Below are 22163 nucleotides of genomic sequence, written 5' to 3' on the forward strand. Positions count from 1 at the left end.
ACAGTATCGCGACTCTGTGTATCACGATTTCTCGGTTCGATACAATATCGTTACAGCCCTATTTACCACCATTCATCTTTTCATTACAGAATTCCCATCACCACACGGTGGAGGAGGCCCCATGTAGTCTGTTGGTTTGACACTCAAGACACTTTCATTACAATGCCATTTTTTAAAAACTATTTTTGCACTTTACATTTTGTACAAACACACCGCCCAGCTGTATATTGTCCAGAGTATTTTAGTATATTAATTAGTATGTAGGCCTACTGCACTTTGCACTTTGCCGTTTATGTTATGTATGACCAACATGTGTTATTATTACCCTGTTGGACACTGTTTATTTCTTCAGGACATGCTGTATATAAATGTTGAATGTATTTGAGACAGTTTGAGTCTAGTCGATTTGTTCTGCTGTTTTGTCGGCATACATTACTTTTTTTTCCCCAAATAACTGCTATATTCCTCCTTTTCACAACATGCAACCACAAAGTAAACAGGTAGATCTCATGATCACATGAAGAGAGAAAGAGAATCGCACGCAAGAGCTGGATGCCATTCAGGAAAACTGTATTAAAAAAGCCGAAAATTAAAATAAAAGTCAAAATGGGTCTTGCCTCTCTTTTTTGTTTTTTAAACACAGCTTTCCTGAATTCCATCCAACTCTTGTGTGTGACTCCTTTTCCTCCAAATGAGCGCAGGAGTGTCCTGCATATTAAAGTACATTATGGGAAGTCCTTGCCTAACTGGATCTTCCTGTTCCTGCGCTGTCCACACAGTAGTAGTGTTTGGAGGACTGAGTGCACACATTGCGCTTGAGAGCTCACAGGTAATGTGAAAAATGTTTTTGTGTAATATATCATCTTAAATGGTTATACTTGCCCATCTCTATTGCCTTAATTCCAAGGAATATACAGTATGTATTGTATCTATTACATGGCGGATATAATGTACAGTACGTAGTAGTATGTGCATCATGTGACACTTAACATAATTCATCACACATCATTTTGTCAGTTACATTTCAATGCGGATATCCTGTATATGTAGTAGCTGATGTACTCTCCCCAGGTAGAGCATATCGAAAACATTTTGGTAAATTTGTGAAATAACAATGGCAGGATTTAATTAAGTAAACCTTACAGAGCTAGTGTATGTCACAGTGTAGTTGTTGTCACTTAAACACATAGTGGATGCAATACAGTGGCCTACATTGTACTGTTCACAATGAGGATATTTTACAGGTATTTCCACTTCCTTTTTTACAGGTCTGCCCATTGGCTGTGTATTTGATGCCATGTGGTGTCATGAAAGAAGTGCACTCACTCATGTCACTCACTGCTGAACTAGTCTGAAGAGAATGGAATGTTATGTGGGCTTGCTGGTGGTTTTGGTGAATGTAAAAGGTGATGCTTGAACTGCTTTTCTTCACACACAGTGAAGTGGACATTACAATTACCATGTTTATACAAAATTATTTGTACCTCTATTTCTGAACATGTTGAACATATTGATGTTTAATTGATTTTCAGGCTTCCAACTCCAGGGTCCCTCTGGTCCACTTGTTGCCCAGCTGGGAGGGTCTGTCCTGCTGCCCTGTGCTGCTGAATCCCCCCTGCCTCTGGAGGAGCTGGAGGTGGAGTGGAGAAGAGCAGACTCTGGTGCCCTGCTGCACCTCTTCCAGGAGGGAGAGGAGAGACCAGAGTCACAGGATCAAGCATACAGGGGACGAGCTCACTTCTTCCCTGTGGACATGGCCAAGGGAAACTTCTCCATCCTTCTCAAGAACGTGTCAGAAGGGGACATTGGAGTTTACAGCTGCAAGGTTTACATTGGACATGAGGCAGAGGAAGTGAGAGTTGACCTTGTGAGAGTTGGTAAGTTATTCCATTCAGTTTTACCCCCATCACATTGCTGGGCACTGCCATTAGGAAGTGTTGACTTGAAATCAACAATGGACTCATTTTTAGGCCTAGTAATTAAACCACAAGCATTCCAATCACATGATGTATGATTCAAAGTAGAAGTAACCTATAAATTAATCCATTTCTTTTTCTTTTTCAATTAATGTATTTCTTCTTTCTTTTCTTGCAATTCTTTCTTCTTTCTTGCATTTCTTTTTTCACAGAATACCTGGTTGTGACTGGGTCAGGTGTGGAAGTGTCTGTCTCTCTGGGTGAAGAGGTTGTCCTGAGCTGCCAATTTCTCCATTTCTTTTTTATTTTTCAATTAATGTACTTCTTTTTTCTTTTCTTGCTATTCTTTCTTCTTTCTTGCATTTCTTTTTTCACAGAATACCTGGTTGTGACTGGGTTAGGTGTGGAAGTGTCTGTCTCTCTGGGTGAAGAGGCTGTGCTGAGCTGCCGTGTGGATTCCCATCTCCCTCCCGAGGAGCTTAAGGAGGTCACCTGGAGAAAGACAGACGAGGAGATCACAGTACTGCACTACCGACACGGTGAAGTCCTCCCAGACTCCCCACATCACAGATATCGAGGGAGAGCTGCGTTCTTCACTTCAGAGATCTCCAAAGGCAACTTCTCACTGAGACTAAAGGGCGTCAGGACTGAAGACAATGGAGAGTATGTCTGTGATGTACACACCAGCAGTCACACTGGGAAAGCCTCTGTAAGGATACTTGTACTGGGTAAGACCTTCTCCATTGGAATAAAGTATCAACGTCAGCAAACTTTTCAACAAAGTGCAGTGCGATAGAAAGAAGTGAATCAATTTCCCCATACTGTACCTTCTTGCATATTATATGTGTGTACTATTATTAAGCAATGGATTCATAACCAGACCTACCATTACATGTTAGGTCTCTCCGTTCTGCATTGGCTTGTCTTGGTCTGCTGTGTTGGATCATTTGTGATAACCAGTGTGGCTCTTGTACATTTTATTTCCAAAGGTAAGTTCATGTTATTTATTTTCTCCCCACAGTATAAGGATGCATTTTATTGTCTGTGTCTCATCAATATTGGCAATGTGCTCAGTTATCATCACTGCAGAGTTACCTTTGGCGTTGCTAGTCAGGTCAAGAGCAATGCAAGTACTTTCTGAGCTCCAGAGAACTCGGGAACAACACCCACTTTTCTGGAACCAATCAACTTTGAGCATCTCCATCGGCCCTGGGTAGAGGAGTTTTCAAAGCAGTGATGTGGTTTGAGCAGAGACGTTCTAGTGAGACTAAGAACATGTTTGATTTAAACTTCAGCACAGCCTTTTCTGGCTGCAACCAGTAGCAAATCAAGGGAGTTGGGTCAACCATGCCATTTGAGAAATGTTAATTGTTATGCTCTAGGTCAGACCAAGTCTTGAAGAGATTTGAAAATCGATGATAATCAGCCTATGTTGTCTGTGTCTTTTGACAGGATACAGAGCCATGCGGAGTCTAGCTAGTAAGACACTTTTCAAACTGTGTTTCTTGGCAAAACGGACCATTTAACTCTGTGCCATTTCTGTAAGATCAATGATAATATTTTAATTTTCACACAGGGAGAAATTGTAAAGATGTGGCAGTGCATTTCTTGCTGTTTTTGAGTCCAAATGCACTGATGTTTAGTGGATACCTGTTATGGGGACTAGCTGAGGGTAAGTCAGAACCTAATTTTATTTTAAGAGCCAGGTATGTCTACCGTTTCATATCCCAAACGTGTGCAAGAATATGCATAACCCACTGAAACTGTGTGTACGTCACTATTAATATTTAATTTTATTTACCAATTATCATACACACATGCATTTTAGCTACATACCTCACGCTAACCAACACAATGCCAATTTAATACACGATACCTCAGACTTTCTACCTCTAACTAACTACATTCCCATTCATTCTCAAGCCAAATGCATCTATTTATCCTAATGCATTGTTTTATTATTATAGCCGTGTTAAAACTTTATTTAACTTAAAATATTTAACTTTGTTTTTACTTTAGAAATGTTTTAATTAGGAAGTAGGCTGTATTACATTATGAATTTCTCTTTATTTTGTATTCATAGACGTGTGCAGTGAAGCAGTTGCATGCTCTGTTGTCAATCTCACACGGATCCTATTGCTACTTTTGACTTGTCCGTACCTGAGTGCACTTCACAGTAAGATGCATAGTTGGAAAACATGACGAGGCAGTTTCAACTGGGTTTTTTTCAATTATTTATTCTCTTGAAGATTCAGTCTAACATTTGTAGATGTGCACAGTCAAAATTGTTTGGCGGTGAGGGGTGGACTGGGCGGGAATTCCATATTTACCTCCGCCAAGGATGTTATATTTTCGGTCGTGTTGGTTTGTCTGTCTGTTTGTTTGTCAGCAGGATCAGTCAAAAACATATAAACGGATTTGGATGAAACTTGTTGGAGTTGTTGGTAATGACCCAAGGAACAAGTGATTAAATTCTGGTGGTGATCCACGAACCTGAACCAGGAGCTTTTTTAAGATTCTCCACCATTGCTAGCCTAGAAATCTAGACGCCCCTAGTGACTGCAAACTGAATTTTGGACCTTTTTTTAAGATTCTTCACTATTGCTAGTCTTGAAATGTAGACGCCACCTAGTGACCGTAAATTGAAGTAAATTGCGGACAGGACAAATTTTGACATTCAAAAGGCAGAAAGACTTAAATTAAAATACTAAAATAGGGTGTAACATAGTCACATAGTCATAGTCATGTTCTATCAAACAGCTTCCTTGGCGGAGGTCTGCACTCTCAGAGTGTATCTAGTTTTATTTGTAATCTTGATGTAATTCACCGAAGGACATTTTCACATATAGTCCCATTTAGTATATGCAGAAAATGCTGAGTCACAGGTAAAAGTTTGCTTCATTGGCTGAAAGGGTCCAAGTGTGAAAATGTCCTTAAACATGACTCAGAATTGTTTTGTTATTATTTCTTGTTATTATTATGACATGGTCAACCCAGTTGTGGGTGTCTTTTTGTCTTCTCAGCCCTGTCATATTGTAAGAGAAATCGTACACACAGTGCAGTTGTAACCTCAGTAATTTGGTGCGTTTGTAGATTCAGGTGAAACATATTTGTGTTCCCACAGATTCTCTCCAAACATGGATCAAAGGTGTGAGTGTGAGTCTGGTGTACACAGTTATTACAGTAGCAGTATACACAGGTATGTTTGTTGATTAGGAAAATAGTAAAAAAAATATATACTGTATATTGTCAAGTATTAAATTGTGTACTTTATTTTGATGTTATCAAAAGCATATGTATGCAAAATGTCAACTGTTCAAGTTTTACATGCCCCAATGCAGAGTTTCAAAGTTGTATTGTAGGCTACATGCTCAAAAAGTCAAGTAAATGCTACACGGATCTATTGGCTTTCACTAGCTTAGCGACATATTCCCTCTTTTAACTTGTCTTAAAGCAAGACAACGCTTAACATGATAAATAAGAGACTTTACCACCTTTATAAACCCTGATTTTAACTGTATTAAGCCCCAAAATAGTGGCATACACCTTTAAGAAATTCACAATAAAACCGCTGGCGTTGAAAGAGCTACAGCGCTGCTGACTCCTGCCTGGAAAGCACAGGTCAGGGGCGTTGAACGTGGCAAACGATTCAACCTGAAGCGTTCGACCAGGAATCTCAACCAACCGAAGCTGGTGTTTAGAAAAATGTGAACATTCCATTGGCTGACACCTGCTGGCGCCGAGCTCATTACAGATTTTAGATGAAGTTCAATTTTTGATGCCCTCAGCTTTTGACGCCCTCGGCTCTAGAAACGTTTTTGCTACTTTTACCGCTTCTGCCGCCTGCTCTCCCATACAAAGTCTTACTTCCGCATCTTTCCATATGTTCAATGCCAGCGGTATGATCGCACGGTTAGGCAGTGGGTGCTGTAAAGGCCCTCCAGAGATGGAAGAGGGCAGCCAGCAATGTTCTCTGCTGCCTTCATGACCCTCTGATTTTTTTTCCCTCTGTGCCACAGTGCAGCCTGGGAACCACACACAGAGCCAGTATGTCTGTATGCTCTCCACTGAGCAGTGATAGAAGGACACAAGCAGCTTCTGGCAGATGTTTTTTTCCTAAGTATACTTAGCAAATAAAGTCTTTGCTGTGCCTCCTTCACTAGCCCAATGGTATTGACATCCCAGGTCAGGTCCTCCATGATGTTAACTCCCAGGAAGCGGAAGTCTGATACCCTCTCCATACACACACCCTCGATCACTAGTGGCTGGGTGGCAGTACTCTTCCTCCTGAAATCCTCAACCAACTCCTTTAGTCGGGGAGGAACGGTAGCCTACCATGCACCCCACCCACAACAACATGTCACATGACTCCTCTTAATCTTCAAGATGTCCTGAGTAAGAATTTGAGTGGTAACAGTATTATACTGTAACAGTATTATAACTCACTCTCACTATACCTTTTTTTTAATTTTTTTAAAGTGATAGGCTACCATTCCTCCCCGACTACTTGGTTTGGCTCTGTTCAGACGCAAAGTTATTTGCTCTGTTCAACTCTGCTCTGAGATCAACTAGGGGTGGTACAGTTCACAAAATTCACGGTTCGGTTCATATCACGGTGTCAATGTCACGGTTTTCGGTTCTCTACGTTTTTTTTAGTTCATGATAAATGGTGCACTGGGAATATTAAACAATATTTATATCTCTGCAGTTACAAAGTGATGGTGCGCAAGTTGAATTTGACCTTTAGCTTGTGTCTTTAAACTGCCTCTTGTGCTAACCTGCTCTTGCACTTAAAATGTCATCAGCTGATGTGCGCTGTATGAGCGTTCCAAATGCCCTCTTTCAGTTGGCTAATAGAATCGGACTTATCACTAAATATCCCACATATGGTTTGTATAGGCTTATAATGTGAAAATGGTGTGATTTTAATTGTGTCATCCTCTGATTGGTCTTATACGCTAATGTTTTAACAGAGAGACTGGATAAGATACTCCTAGAATCTCTGTTTTACATATTTTTTGGGGCAGTACATGAATTGCGGTTTGCCACGGATTGCACGGTTCGGTTCGGTATGTGTGTGAATTGTACGGTTTCGGTTTTCGGTGCGGTTTGTGCCATCCCTAAGATCAACTGTGTTTAAAAGCTGAACAATTGCCTACAAATCCAATGTGACATACATTTCCATGGTTGGTAAATTTGTGTATTTTTTCCACAGATGCCTATTTTAAACGACTGCATTGGATCTCTATGGGAATGTTTACAACAGGGAATCTCCATAGAATGAGACTACATGGCTATTTTGGAGCAACAGCTTTCTTTAGTCTATGTGGAATCTTTCCAGGTATAATATATTGTATAGAAGGTTTCATGGAATGTTTACGGTTAAAACCATAGGCTATCGCCGATGTCATTCTGATGCACCAAACCCCAGCTGGTATCACAATTTTCTGTTGCTAATAGACTCAGTCAGGTCGCAATTGGACATATGGCCAGTGATTATTATTATTATATTATTAGAATAGCATTGCTATTTATTTAGACCTGCAGACGGTATAAACAGTGTCAAGTAGCGTGAACTGCGATTCCAATTTGCACCGAGTAGAATGGGCACGAGACCTGTGTGTCTCAGGCGCCTATACTTCTCACTCAACATCCCCCGCTGTTGGCAGGAATATGCACACTTCTTTTGTCTTCATTTACTTTTCTACTTAGTATACAAGCTCTTCTACAAACATCCCGACCCCTGTCACCCTGCAGGTGTTGACTATTGAGTCTGTAACAGGCAAATTACGACGCGCTTCCTCATCCCCCGTTGCAATGAACGTCGCCAGCATAGCGACAGTATAGCCTACAAAGCAGCACGCAATATTTACCTCGCGTCTTGATCGGAAAAACCTTCCCTTCCTCATTATATAAGTCTCCTGCAGAAACAAACACTTCTATTGTGTACTTACAAGTGAATGAATGAAGGGTTTTCCTGTTACAGTCCCCATGATCGACAAATAGGCTATCGATAGTCTCCCTCAGGCACCATAACATGGGAAGTTCTACTGCGGCAGAAAATACACTCCTGTTTGCATATTACCTCATTTAGGGGCGAAATATATGATGAATACATATGTACAACCATGACAAGTTACCATTTGAATGCATTTGGTCGTTTATTCAGTAGAATTATCCACGTAATGTCACTGCAGAGTTTCTTCCGTCTTTCGAGTTGTTTCACAGGGGAGGAGTTACTTCCGCAATGAACGCGGTTTGTAGTTTTGTAGTTTTCTTAAACAAAATACCATATAAGGCGTCCCAATGTGTTTAGAACTGAAGTAAAACATGTCTGCCACCTATAGAGGTGGAAGTTGAACTACATTTGATATCCTATTTGAAAAAAACGACCGTTTTATACAATACGGCATCTCGTCGACAAAAGTCGCCNGTGGCGCCCAGAGGGTTAAAAAATGACAACTCAAAAGGCCAAGTGGCCTGGCCCCTAAAATGACGAAATTCCAGGCCTGGTTAATAGCCTATTTCCCCTCCACCACTATAATTCCCTCTCGTCTACATTCAGATGTTCATCACTGGCATTGCTGTCCTCATTACTTCAGATGGAATTTCTCTAACATGCAGATCCTGATGCGCTCATCCATGAATCATTCGTATGATCATTTTGTTTTTCAAAATGTGTATAAAATATAAGATATAAGATATAGTGTATCAGGGATTCTTAAGAGATGGGACAAAACACGTTTTGAAAACCTGATTTTGAAAATGCAGAATATGTTGTTGATGGTTATATATTCATGTAGATAAAGATGTGTAGTTTTCAGACATGAACAAATACAGGCTCCAGGTAAAAAGGCATTTTTAACAATTTACCTTCACACCTAGATTTTCGTCCACTCCATCAGACACAAGAAAAGTACATAATTAAATTATTATAATAGTCCAACAAGAATCTTTAGCTCTGATTTGTATTGTAATGATACTTAGTTACTCTGATATACAATAATATGAAATATATATATTTACATTTTAATTAAAGACTGTTATTAACACACAGAGTTAAAAAAATGGCATTTTCAGACTTTATCTTTTATTTTGCAACCATGAGGAAAACACCTAAAGTGGTTAAGATACATGGTGGTATAGATCTAATGACCCTTTATTGCCTAAACAAAAAAAATGATTAAAGAATTAGCTTTTTCCCCAAAATATTACAAAAACACCTGAAAGTGCTGAGAAAAATCTTACGGAGTTGACAGAAAAACTGAGGGAGTTGACAAATGGGTCTGATTTTTGGAGCCTATTTAGTGCAAAATGTTTTTTCACAGTTTATTTTGTAGTTTTGTTACATTCTTAAGCTTCTCTTTTTAAAAAGTTTATTTGTTTTGAATTAAACTTTTATTTTAACTTTTTTGTCCATATCTTGAGAAATTATGTAGTTATATGCGTTATATGCACATTAATATACATATAATATCCTAAAATAACTTTTCCTCCTGTTTCTACGTTTGAAAAGAATATCATATTAGCATATTGAGCAGTTTTTGGTGAATTTGTCAACTCCATAAGATTTTGCAACTCTTACGGAGTTGACAAAACAACCTACTTTTCATAATAACGTGATTTTCTAACAGAAATCATCTTGTACATCAGCAGTTACTTAAGGTCTTGCCAATAAAGTTATTCTAAGCTTTTTAAATATATAAAACAAGACTTAAATAACCTTTATTTTTATGCATTATGGTGTTGACACATTATGGTTGTGACATAGGTGGTCTTCCTAAAGATGCACTAATAAAATCAAATATTAAATGTGACCTTAACAGAACAGTGTCTCCATGGCATGTATACCAAACAGGAAGTAGTACCAGGCTGCTTAGAGTGTGAGCTGACCACAATAATGGTAGATTTTTTTGTATTTTAAAAAAATCTTACGGTGTTGACTAAAAGTCTGGAGACATGTTCAATCATTTTAAAAGTATATAAAAAGGTTTACGAAACATTGTATATACATGTAGTTTGAATAATTACTAAATTACTTGATGACCGTAGCTATGATGTTTATTATATTTCATTTTAACCAATTATTATGGTATTGTCAAATACTAAAACCTGCTTTCGGATATGGGGTTTTGAGGGTACTGATGACACACTGCAACGTGTAAAAAAAAAAAAAAACTATATAAATATGAAATCATATTTTATTTGACAAAACTTCTTCTTCTATCATTCCAGCTAATTTTGTTGTAATATTTAATTACACTTTAAGCACAAACATGAGTTTTATCTCCCGGACATGTTTTGTCCCATCTCTCAAGAATCTCTGGTATATATATGATATTTCCAATTTTTTTAACACTCACATATGGCAACCCTTTGTCTCTGCTTTGGTAAGCTGTCGACAGACTGGGCATCATGTACATGAATTATTCATGTCACGTTTCTCATCGGATTGGTGCCAGAAGCGAAGTTGCACCCTACCGCAGAACAATTTAAATCAAACTTACTTTTTACCGATATTACCAAAACTGTCTGTAATTACACTAGCAGTGCCGACAGATGCCTTTACAGCCTCCCAAAACATCAGCAGACGTGAAATAGACTTAGTGCCAGATCACATCACCCAGCAACAAGAAAACGTTCCATGAAACCGTCTATAGACATTTCACATTCTTGCACTTATGTCTGAAATGACCTCTTGACTCTAAGGTTGCTATATTGACATTGTTACAGTAATATACAGTATAAAGGCATCCTTAAGAATAGTTTTGGTTGTTGTAAATTTGTTACTAAAATTGAGAATTCCTTGTATCCTTCAACCCTTGTAGACATAGACGCAGCATATGCATTGCCATTCTTGCGACAAAGGTCTGAACCAGGTGAGTTGTTTAGATGCTTTTGCTTTACACCTTTACTATTTGCAGACGTATTTTATCCAATGGGATTTTGGCAGAGGGTACCTATGAGCAACGTGGGGATAGGTGCACGTTCATGGGCATTTCAGGAATTCAGTAGATGAGGTTATAAGAGACCACTAGCATTCTGCCTACAGATACAGGACGAGACCATTCCATAATCATTAAGTCACATCAGGTTACAGGAAATGTTAGTCATCATGATTTCAACTCAGCATTTTGTTACTGAACTTGTTCATTTCATTTGGCATTGTGATGAGAACTTACTGTATGAATTGGAGAAGGTCATCACCCACTGCATTTGTGCACCCACCTTGTGATGCTCTCAAACACTCCCTCAGCACTCCATCCTCAGAAGGAGCCTTCAAAGCAAGCCTTCACATTTTCATTTCTGGAAATCAGCAGCATATTTCAGATGTCGTTTCTTGCAATACTTGGTGCAGCATTTAAAGGTATGTATGTTAAGTGTAAAGATACTCTGCGACTCATAACAAAAAAAACTGATTTAATTCATGGTTCAGGTCTTACAGAGATGTATGAAATGTTTTCATGGAACCAGAAGTGTAACAAATCATCATGTAAACATCTGTTTAAAACTTAAAGGGACACTCCACCCATTTTGCATTAGGCTTTCCATTGCTAGACACCCAGTCATACTTTTGAATAGTCTTGCAAAAATCTCTCAATTCACCCTGAGATAGGAGAAATCCGCATTCATCTCTTAACACTTCCTCTGTCAATGATGTAAAAATGTTCATTTTGCATCATCGACAGAGGAAGTGTAGAGAGGTGGATTTGTGTTGAGACTACAAGCCTTTTTCCCACCTTTTCAACCCCGCCCATAGGGGGTTGGACCTAATGCTCTAACAGACCTATCACAGATCAGTGTCCCAGTGCTTTTGAAATCACTGGCATTGAGGCTCCGGTAAGCAGTGTTGCCAGATTGGGCTGTTTCCCACCCAATTGGGCTGCTTGGGATGGCCGTCTGCGGGTAAAAATGGCATTTTACAGGAAAACTCGCCCAATCTTTCCCATCGACATCAATAGAATTGGGCGGGATTTAGTGCTTCCAGGCGGGTTTTGAGCATTTTTTGGGCTGTAAATCATCAGCCTCATCTGGCAACACTGCCAGTAAGTCACTGGCATAGCTGGAAAGGAGAAGCTGGAGCACACGGCATCTTAGTTTTCAAGACTTTATTTTGTGCACACACCCGACCAACGTTTCGGTGTTGCTACACATTCTTCAGAGTCAAATGATAGTAAGAGAGAGACACACATTTCAAGACTTGACATTCACAGGTGATCCCACTTGGTTTGGCTAAATTGGTCTCATCTCATTGCAGGTAATTGACCCCACCCCCCAACACCAGGACAAGATTGCAGACAATTAGACAGAGAGGCTTCGTAGAAAGGCATTTTGGATTCATACTCTAAATTCAGTGGAGCCTCAGGGCATAAATGAGGAACACAATATGTCTTGCTCTCTGTAACAAATTGTTCCAGCATCGCGGCTGTGGTCTTGTAATAATTGTAGGTGTGGTTTTATTGACAATGTTCTTTGTGTATTGTTTTTTTCACTTTTTTATTTTGTTTTGGGAAGTTGGCAAGCTGTCTAATTGTCTACAATCTTGTCCTGGTGTTGGGGGGTGGGGTCAATTACCTGCAATAAGATCAGACCAATTTAGCCAAACCAAGTAGGATCACCTGTGAATGTCAAGTCTTGAAATGTGTGTCTCTCTCTTGCTATCATTTGACTCTGAAGAAGGTGTAGCAACACAGAAACGTTGGTCGCGTGTGTGCTCAAAATAAAGTCTTGAAAACTAAGCTGCAGTGTGCTCCAGCTTCTCCTTTGCAGTGATGTCTGTCCCACTGTGATGCACCTGCAAGCAGGGTTGCCAGATGAGGCTGATGATTTCCAGCCCAAAAAATGCTCAAAACCAGCCTAGAAGCTCAAAATCCCGCCCAATTCTATTGATTTCTATGGCTAAAATTGGAGTGTTTTTCTGCTAAATGCCATTTTTACCCACACACGGCCATCCTAAGCAGCCCAATTGAGCGGGAAACTGCCCAATCTGGCAACACTGCCTGCAAGCTGAGTGAGGGATGATGCATAGAGTCCCAAATAACTGGGTGTGGCCTGTGGAACTTGAGCATTGCAGTGCATTATGGGGATTGTTGTCACAAATCCACAAGCACTAAAAAGTCATTTTCAGCCTTTTCTTGGCCAAGAAGGCACCAAATTAGAAATGTTTGTTACTATTCCACTATAAATATGACCCACTTTCAGTAACATATTCATGTCTCCACCGGTGGAATGCCCCTTTAAGATAAGCATAATAGGCCTACTTAAAAAGCAGCAGTGTACCAGACTATTTCACTGAAATCTACAACCCAACAACCAATCACATCAGTCTTTTTTCTCTCTCAGGGACACGCAACTTCCTTGGATATGTTGCTGCTCCTCTTGTGCCGATTTCTGTTTTGCTTATCCGCAGACTAGTAAGGTACAAGCAACAACGTTGGACACGTAAGTTTTGCCAAAGGGATTAAGGTTGAATGGGCATTAAGGGGGTGGGGGTCATTAACTTCAGGGCTGATTGGCAAATTACCTGGGCTGTGTTTCCCAAAAACTCTTAAGTAGTACTTAAGTATGAGGGGCCGCCTAGGCAAATACCAGAAATAGGTTTCACATCATCACTAAAAGTTTATAAATACACTATACTGCTTTACCTCGCACATGCACTTTAGCAAGGATTTTATTTGCATGTACCAGAACAAAACATTGTATGTAGGCCAATACAATTACTTTATGCAGAAACTTTTGGTGATATGATATATTGCGGCAGCCCCTCATACTTAAGTACTACTTAGGCTTAAGTACTACTTAAGAGTTTTTGGAAAACACAGCCCTGATCGGCAAACTATGCCATTGCCTTGCAAATGGCCTAGTTTGATACTCATGAACGGCCATCCGGGTACTTTGCTCGTAAATGTGCGTTACGCCCCTTTATGGGTGAAAACAAACCGAATGTCTCATCAACTTACATGCTACATCGGCTTGTCTCAATGAACACAGTCCATGCTTCAGCCACGGCTGTTTGGCTCTATTATTTGAACAGCCGGCACCAGAACACGTTTTCGGCATGTTGCGCGTGAACAACGCTAGTCTACAGGTCCGTATCTTTCGTTTATTAAACCCCAACATCACCAATTGACTTGCATGGGTTGTTTTCCCCCATAAATGGGCGTAACGCACATGGAACACGTCACGCCGTTCATGAGTATAACAGCGGCAACTTTGTGAGTGTGGCAATGCCTGCCTAAATTCTAGGGTAGCTGGTGGGCTGTTATAGGGGGCCTATACATGGGTTTTCAATTTTTGTTTTCCCCTGGCTGCGCACAACTCAACCTCTGATTGTCGGAAACAGCTGTCGGTCAAAAAATTGGCTCACATGGTTGGCTGCCAGTACCTTGCCCTTCCTCACAACAGTGTTTATAAACAAACAAAAAACCCATGTATAGCCCTCCCTTGACTAGGGCCCCTAAATACCATGAAAGAGTTCTGGTTAACATTTAAAAGTAATTATGAGCAATGATACAAATACTGTTATTAATACCATCCGCAGTAATATACTGTATGTGGGCAGATATACTCTTGATAAAAGAACACATTTTATTTTTTGGTTATGTGCAGACTTCTGCTGGACAGCATCCATGGCCATTTTGATGCCTATTTATTTTGTGATAACCATTCCGATACTTGGGCAAGTCCAGGATGCAGCTGAAGGTAAAGACCTTATTAGTCTACCAGTCCTATTGAAAAGGGGATGTGCCATAGTCTGATTATAAGACTACAAAAACAGTGTGATTCAAGGTCAGCAGGGATATGAGAAGAAAATAGATTAATTAGAAATGTTGTTAGACAATATTAAGATAACAAAATATTTTATTTCAGTATGCCTATCATGGCTTCTAATTATTCTGCTGACTTCCTCAATGAATAACCATGACAACAATTCATTACCTCTGCCAAGGGGGTTATGTTTTCGGTCGCGATTGTCAGCAGGATAACTCTAAAAGTTATGAACGGATTTTGGTGTAATTTTGAGGACTTGTTGGAAATGACAAAAGGAACAAGGGATTACATTTTGGTGGGGATCCAGGATTTTTTTAAAAAGACATCTCACCATTGTGGGATAGGGCAAATTTTGACATTCCAGTTTCGTACTTCACAAAAACATGTCAGAAAGACCTGAAAAAATAGGTTGTAACATACAGCTTGCCACCCACCCAAACTTGCACATTGATTAATAAAAAAATCACAACAATAACTGGCTGACCAACTGACGTCACGTCAGTGCAAAGTCAATGGGGCAGAATGCAGATAGCGCGCACATGCTACCGGGATCAGATTTGATAAGAGGCTGCCTTATTTAGGGAGCATGCCAAAGCATTACCAGCGACATGATAGTAGCCTATTTCCTTCTAATCGTGTCACCGACAGTACACCATGCGAGCAAGTGGATAAAACCGCCAGCCGACAAGACAACAGGTTCTTGACATACACTGTGCAGGGCTCCAATGGGACTTCCAATGATAAACACCTAGCCGCCTAGCATTATGGAATCCCTGCCTGCGCGTGCATTCAAAAGTTTACAAATATTTACAATGTATAGTCAAATGTTCTATCAAACAGCTTCCTCCTCTCTGAGTGCATATGAAGGGTCTATTTCCAAAACGGTGTAAACATCATTTTTTTTTACTTTTGCATTTTATTATTGGAAATGACTGTTCAGACATCATCTATGTGCAAATTATTGTCATTAAACTATTTTGAGAACATACTTTTTAAACCTATCTAAAATGACTTAAGTTGCAAAACGGTGTATCTTTCAGAACACTTTATTTGCAAAAAGGTGTATTCGCCATAACACTTTATTTGCAAAACGACGTTGCATTCTATTTGAATCTCGGATGACATGAGAAGCGTGGGGAAGCTGCGATAACTGTCCTAACCTACCATCAGTCAGCTGACAGCAATTACCAAAGAGGATCTGACCGGAAAAATAACTGCAATTGTGCTCACAACACACGACGACAAAGTATTCAAATTCAAACTTCGTCTTTTATGAGCTCCATAAGCAAGCACCATTACGCACGAGGCAGCGGAGTTCAACAGCTGTAGACCTGCAAACGTGAGTACCAACATTGGAAGCTTTTGGGGTGGAGTCGCGGTGAAACCAGTGGCTGTTGTTAAACGGAGAGGGAGAGAGAGAGAGCACCACAGACTGTATTGAGAATAACCTACCACGATTGGTCCAAGAGATTGGTTTAAACAGGCGAGAAACCTGCGAAAACGGCGAGTGGTGAAGTTGTGTCCTCTACTACGATGATGGGTCTACTACCATGCCGAAATATCGGACTGACAGCTGGGGACACGCGGCCAAAACTGCCGTGGTGCGTCGCTTATATCGCTTTGCAAAGATAATAAGTATGTTCGGTAATTGTGTACAAAACTACCTCATAATTGTACTATTTCATCTATCTGATTGATTATTGTTAATCAGGTATTGTACATAGGGTTCCACTCGTTCACGAAAAAATATTTTGCTAACTGGTTGAAGCTGTTTGGCAGGATGATGGCAGATATGCTGCATTTGGGTATCAGTTTCCACTAATTTTTACCACTTTTTTGTCCCTAAGTTGATAATAATACGCAATAAATTTTCAAAACATGTGTGATTTGCCTTCAATTAGCTCAAGAAATACTCTGATGAAAAAAAAATGTGAATGAACATGATAGTTAATGCCCAGTACAAAAATGTCAATTTCCCAAAATTTTCCAAAACCGTTTTGCAAATAAACCCTTCATTTCTAGTTACTGAATGTTGTTTCTTTTCTTCTTTTTTTATTTTTTTTAAAGCTGTTTCTTTAGTTTTTATACTTGGTTGATCATTCTTTGTGATTGCAGCAATTTTACCTGGTGAGGGCACAGCGCTCCTGTGTGTTTTTGCTCTGTTGAGGATGCTGTCATATGTCTCCCTGTCGAACTACCCAGATAACACATCTAGTAAGTCACAAGTCAGATCCAAAGACTGTACATAGCTGTACCCTAACAACTTATTTTGTACTCTATGGCAGCAGAAAAGCAAGAAATGGGTTTGATCATCTTTACTCTAGAATGGGCATACTGACAAAAGTTGTTGATCCACTTTTCAAATTTAGGACTAATGGAAATATAATGCATTAACCAGAGCGGGGGCAAAGCGCAATTCAGACATACCGCTATTCAGATATACACCAGATATGCTCAGGGTTAGGGTTAGGGAAAGGGTAACTGCATGCAGGGGCGCTGCCAGAAATGTTGGGCCCCATGAAATATTTGAATTTTGGGCCCCCTTAAGGACCCCTCTCAGTGCTTGGGCCCTCTTAAGGGCCCCTATCAGTGCTTGGGCCCTTAGAATCTGTACCAGTTTTCCCCCCCTTGCGGCCCCCATGATTGCATTCACTCTCCCTAAACTGTAAAAACCTGAGCAACTTAGCACAAACCACAGAAATGGCCGATTTTGGTGGGAAACGTGCCGGTATTCAGACAATAGACATCAATATCTGATAGCGGCATGTCTGAATAGCGCCATGTAAGCTAACAAAGCACTCTTCTTGTGTACTTACAAGGATTTCCAAGTGGTAATGCTTGGTGATGGATCACCTTCATCATTACTTTACCCCTCGGGTAACACTTTATTTTAATGGTTCACTACAGTGGACCACATTAGGTACAGTGTAATAACCAGTGTAACAATATTTAATACCATGTAATACCAGTGTAATACTAGTGTAACAATATTTAATACCATGTAATATCAGTTACACACAAATACATGTAAGTACAAAATTGGTACATGGTGTTACACCAGTACATGGTATATTGTTACAGTGTTTTTTACACTTTACCTAATGTGGTAGATCCACTGTAATAGTGAACTTTTAAAGTAAAGTATTACCACGCCTCGTATTATGAATTATACAGCTTTACAGTCAGTGCGATTTTGGAAGAGTTCATATATATCCATGTGGCATAACAAAACAGTGCTGTTAATTCACAGAAATACCACATACCATTGTCTATATGTTTGGAGCTGCAGGGCTAAGCATAGTCAATTCTATTGGATTGGCAACCAAACTGCTACTAACATCAGGTAAAACAAGTTCATTTGTAAATGCTGGCAATTTCAGTCGATATTTTTGTGTGAAGTGTGATTTTGGTAGTGATAGTCTGTGTTTGCCTTCTTGATTTCAGCATATGGCAGTAAAAATGTACCTGATCTTAGACTCGTTACCCTTCCATTAGAGTGTGTGTTTGTGTTTGGATGGTTTTCCCTGCAGACACATGACTACTGTAAGTATTTGCTGAACCCATTTAGTGTTAGTGGGATTCATTTGTGCATAACAGTGACACTGTATCAATTCTTGTATAATGGTCTCTCTTGAAATAGTTTTGTCACTTGTGGGCTAAATATACGGTATATCCATCAAATGTATCCAACACAACCAATGGTTTAAAGTCACATGATGTGTGGACTAACTACAGGGAGTGGACAATGAAACTGACATGCCTGTAATTTTTAGTGCATGAAGTTAATGGATAAATTGGACCACCCCCAGGTGGACAGTCTTCATTAATTGCACATTGCACCAGTAACTGACATGTGTGTCAGTTTCATCGTCCACCCCCTGTATGTACGCACTGACCATTGAGTGGTAATTGGTTGGGATTGCTCATTGATTGTTGATGAGTGGAAAACAACTTCTAAGGCAACTAATTGAGTGGATATGAAGTCTATTAAGTAGCTTTCACTAGTAACATATGTGTATGTAACAGACGTAAACTAAAAGTGAGTTTTTGTCCTCCTTAACCCTCTAATGCAGGGACACGCAATTACAAGTAAGATTGCTACTTAATTTCACACACAACACTGTATTGTCTGTTGTAAAAACATTATTGTTGATTGACGGACTACTTTCATTTTTATGCTCTTATCCCAAACAGGACACAGAGTAACAAAAGCACTTCAGACTGTCCTCAGGTAACTGTTCATTTAGGCTAATATGACACACGGTATCAGGTTCTGTTGCTTCCTGGAAACGTTTTCAATCGTGTTTGTCTGCATAGTCCCTGTATGTCTAAAAAAGGATTTGTTGACTTGTTGCAGAAGCACTGTCCTGTTGAGTGAACTCATTAACCATTACAACAAAGTAATTAGAGTCAACATAAGAGTCAACTTCCACTTAAAAATGTGCAAAAACTTGTAAAAGGCTAAACAAGCCATCAAGCGCTCAGCTGGGTATTTCCACTAATATGCATACACACACGATAAGTTGCTTCAACTCAGTCAAAGAAAAAAGATGATTGGATTGAGTGAATTTGAGTCAATAAATATGTTTGAAGTGTGAGCTTTGCAGTGTTAACATTTGTCTTCAGGTGCACATTTGTAGTAAACCTAACAGTATGTGGAACAACTGTAAGCTGGTGACATTGGCTGTTATGTCCCCATACAGATACAAGTCGATAAGACTTTGCAGGCACCACTGACTCAGGGGGAGAAGCAGAAAGCAACTGAGATACCAATCGGAGGAGTGTGATTTTCACACCACCACAGAATGACAGACCATTTAACCTCAACTGAAACATGCTCATGCAGTGCTTACACCCACAGTCCATATGTTACACAATCCTGGTTGTGATCCATAATTTCCCAAAACTTTAATTGGGTGCCCAACTCCAGTGGCAAACATACCTCCAAAAGCAGATGTCCTTCTTTTTGAAACTGTGAAAGCGTCATCTACAATAGCGCTCTTGGTAACCCTTTTCACAAAAGATGAACAGAGAACAGTTTTGAAGGAATTTGTTTGTGGCAAGGGCAGACGATTCATAGATAAAGTGATCTGAAAAAAATGTTTTACAGACAGTTCTTCTTAGAGCTGTTTTTGCTTATTGTTTTCAATGTACATGGGATAGGCATATTACTATTTGTCCCTGAAATTATGTTAATCAAAATTTCAGCAGTATCCTCCGTCATTCACTCCAGCAAAAGACAGCAGATATACAATGTCAATCACAAACACACACGTGCACATTCACACTGGACTTTAATTATCACAGAATGACTCTGTTTCACCGAAAACCAGTAGGCCATTTGCGACTGAATTATTACTTCACAAATTACTGACATGGCATATTCGCACGGAACTAAAAAGTCAGACATTCTCCACAATTATTCAGAATCATCAGTGGTCCATAGGTCAAATTTGTCCCATATGAATCGGGCTCTAAAAAAAAAAAAAAAAAAAGAATCGGGCTCTAGTGATTTGAGCTCAACTACACAAGTCTGGCATGCACTACACCGTCTGGCGAGAACCATGCTAATCCAGTGCACCACATCAATCACTGATATACTGATGGGGAACACGATTAGAGGGGGTTATCCCTATGTTTTCCGGGTCCTATGTTCCCCAAAACCGGGGAACTTAGGACCCTTTTTTCAAAAAGGGTTCTATGTTCCCCACTGCTTCCAAGTAGACTGCTGCCGCATGGTAAAGCACAGGTTGTTGTTGCACCTCTAACAGGTTAGGTTTAGGAATAGTTTAGGTCAGGGCACAAATGTACAACTCAGAAACATTGCATTACTGATAGGTTAGGGTTAGGGATGGTTTTGAGAAGTGTACAATTTGAAAACTCGGAAACATACAATGTGGGGAACTTAGGACCCTTTTTTCAAAAAAGGGTTCTATGGTTCCCCGCTGCTTCCAAGTAGACTGCTACCGCATGGCAAAGCGCAGGTTGTTGTTGCACCTCTGACAGTTTAGGTTTAGAAATAGTTTTGGTCAGGGCACAAATTTACAACTCAGAAACATTGCATTACTGACAGGTTAGGTTTAGGGCTGGTTTTGGGAAGGGTACAATTTGAAAACTCGGAAACATACAATGCGGGGAACATAGAACCCTTTTTTAGAAAAAGGGTCCTAAGTTCCCCGGTCCCATACAAAGACAGGGGAACATAGGACCCGGGGAACATAGGTACGCTCCAAATTAGAGACCCCACTCATCCTTCAAACATTCTGTTTAAACATCCATGACATTCTGTTTAAACATCCATGACACGTCATCATTATTACATTCAATGCACGTCTATTGCATTTTGTTTATATTGCTGGTACAGCATACTATATGTGACTTAATGTGAATGTTGTCCTTGTTTTTTTTCACTGTCTTGTAGACTTGTACGTTGAGTATATTTGCAAATGTTGACAATATAATCATATGGTCATAGTAACTCTATTTAGCATTGAGACACTTGCATGTGTTTCCATTATAGGAGTAAATGTATGCAATTGACATTAAAGACTTATCTAGACAAAACAGACATGAGTTATTGCTGTATATCAATCAAATTTTAGTAAAGTGCAATTTGTTGTTTACATGTGACATAAGTGCACTGAAGTAGACCTTGAACAGATTTGGGGATGAATTGACGTGACATGCACATGTGCATAACATGATGCATTTCTCTGAGTTTAACTCCATTAAGGCGAAACCTGCAAATACATCACGTCACGGTCACTGGGAGATTATAATGTAACAAGTCTGTCCGGTTTGTTGGGATGATTTACTGTCCGACGTATATCTGTGTAAGGGTATTTTCTCACCTAGTCCCCTTTAAGTGAACCACACTCAGTCCTTGTTCAGTGGACCAAATGTGAACCAACAAAGAATTGACTGCTCTTTCTGGCCCAATTAGGCTTTTATAGTGTCAGTCCTCTTTTTAATCACACAAGATCCTCTGGAGCTCTCCATAAAGGATAAAAGTTTCACCATCGATTTGCCATGCCACATAATGATGAGACATTCTGGGAAATGCTGCAGCATTATGGAGTTAGCTTATTGTAGGCTTTTTAGCGAAAAACGCAGCCAATGTTAACCGCTGAGGCCAATGTAAAAGATCTAAGTAATCAGTTGAGTTTCAGCAATAAGAACGCTCGAAAACATTCCATACTTCAGAGCTGTCATAGCAAAGGTCTTGTCAACCAAGCTGAGGCACAGACAACAGTATAGGTCTTTACAATATTTCTGTAGGCTACCGAGTGTTTTTTTTTAGGTGTAGCGCTTGCGTTCAGCCTAGTAGGCCTACTAACTGAACAGGTGCAGAATCAGATGAATAAACTGACAGGATGCTTCTGGCGAACGGCCGAATATGAATCCGTGAATCACACTGAAGCAAGTCCAGTTGTGTATGTAAATCCAGTGAATCCGAAGGCAGACAAACGGTTTACA

The 22163-nt window shown here is 39.8% G+C and overlaps 1 protein-coding gene across 1 annotated transcript; it reads left to right on the forward strand.

The window, feature by feature from the left end:
- Positions 1-755: 755 nt before the first annotated feature.
- LOC134442257 (uncharacterized) lies at positions 756-11432 on the forward strand. The gene is made up of 13 exons (XM_063192500.1): positions 756-829; positions 1269-1406; positions 1533-1877; positions 2129-2206; positions 2294-2644; positions 2816-2905; positions 3369-3395; positions 3493-3588; positions 4000-4092; positions 5041-5115; positions 7132-7257; positions 10745-10795; positions 11173-11432. Exons 2-13 carry the CDS (start codon positions 1361-1363, stop codon positions 11430-11432), a joined length of 1638 nt encoding a protein of 545 aa, XP_063048570.1. The 5' UTR covers positions 756-829; positions 1269-1360.
- The last annotated feature ends 10731 nt before the right edge of the window (positions 11433-22163 follow it).

The sequence above is a fragment of the Engraulis encrasicolus genome, unplaced genomic scaffold (genome assembly GCF_034702125.1).
Source record: "Engraulis encrasicolus isolate BLACKSEA-1 unplaced genomic scaffold, IST_EnEncr_1.0 scaffold_134_np1212, whole genome shotgun sequence".
NCBI lineage: Eukaryota > Metazoa > Chordata > Actinopteri > Clupeiformes > Engraulidae > Engraulis > Engraulis encrasicolus.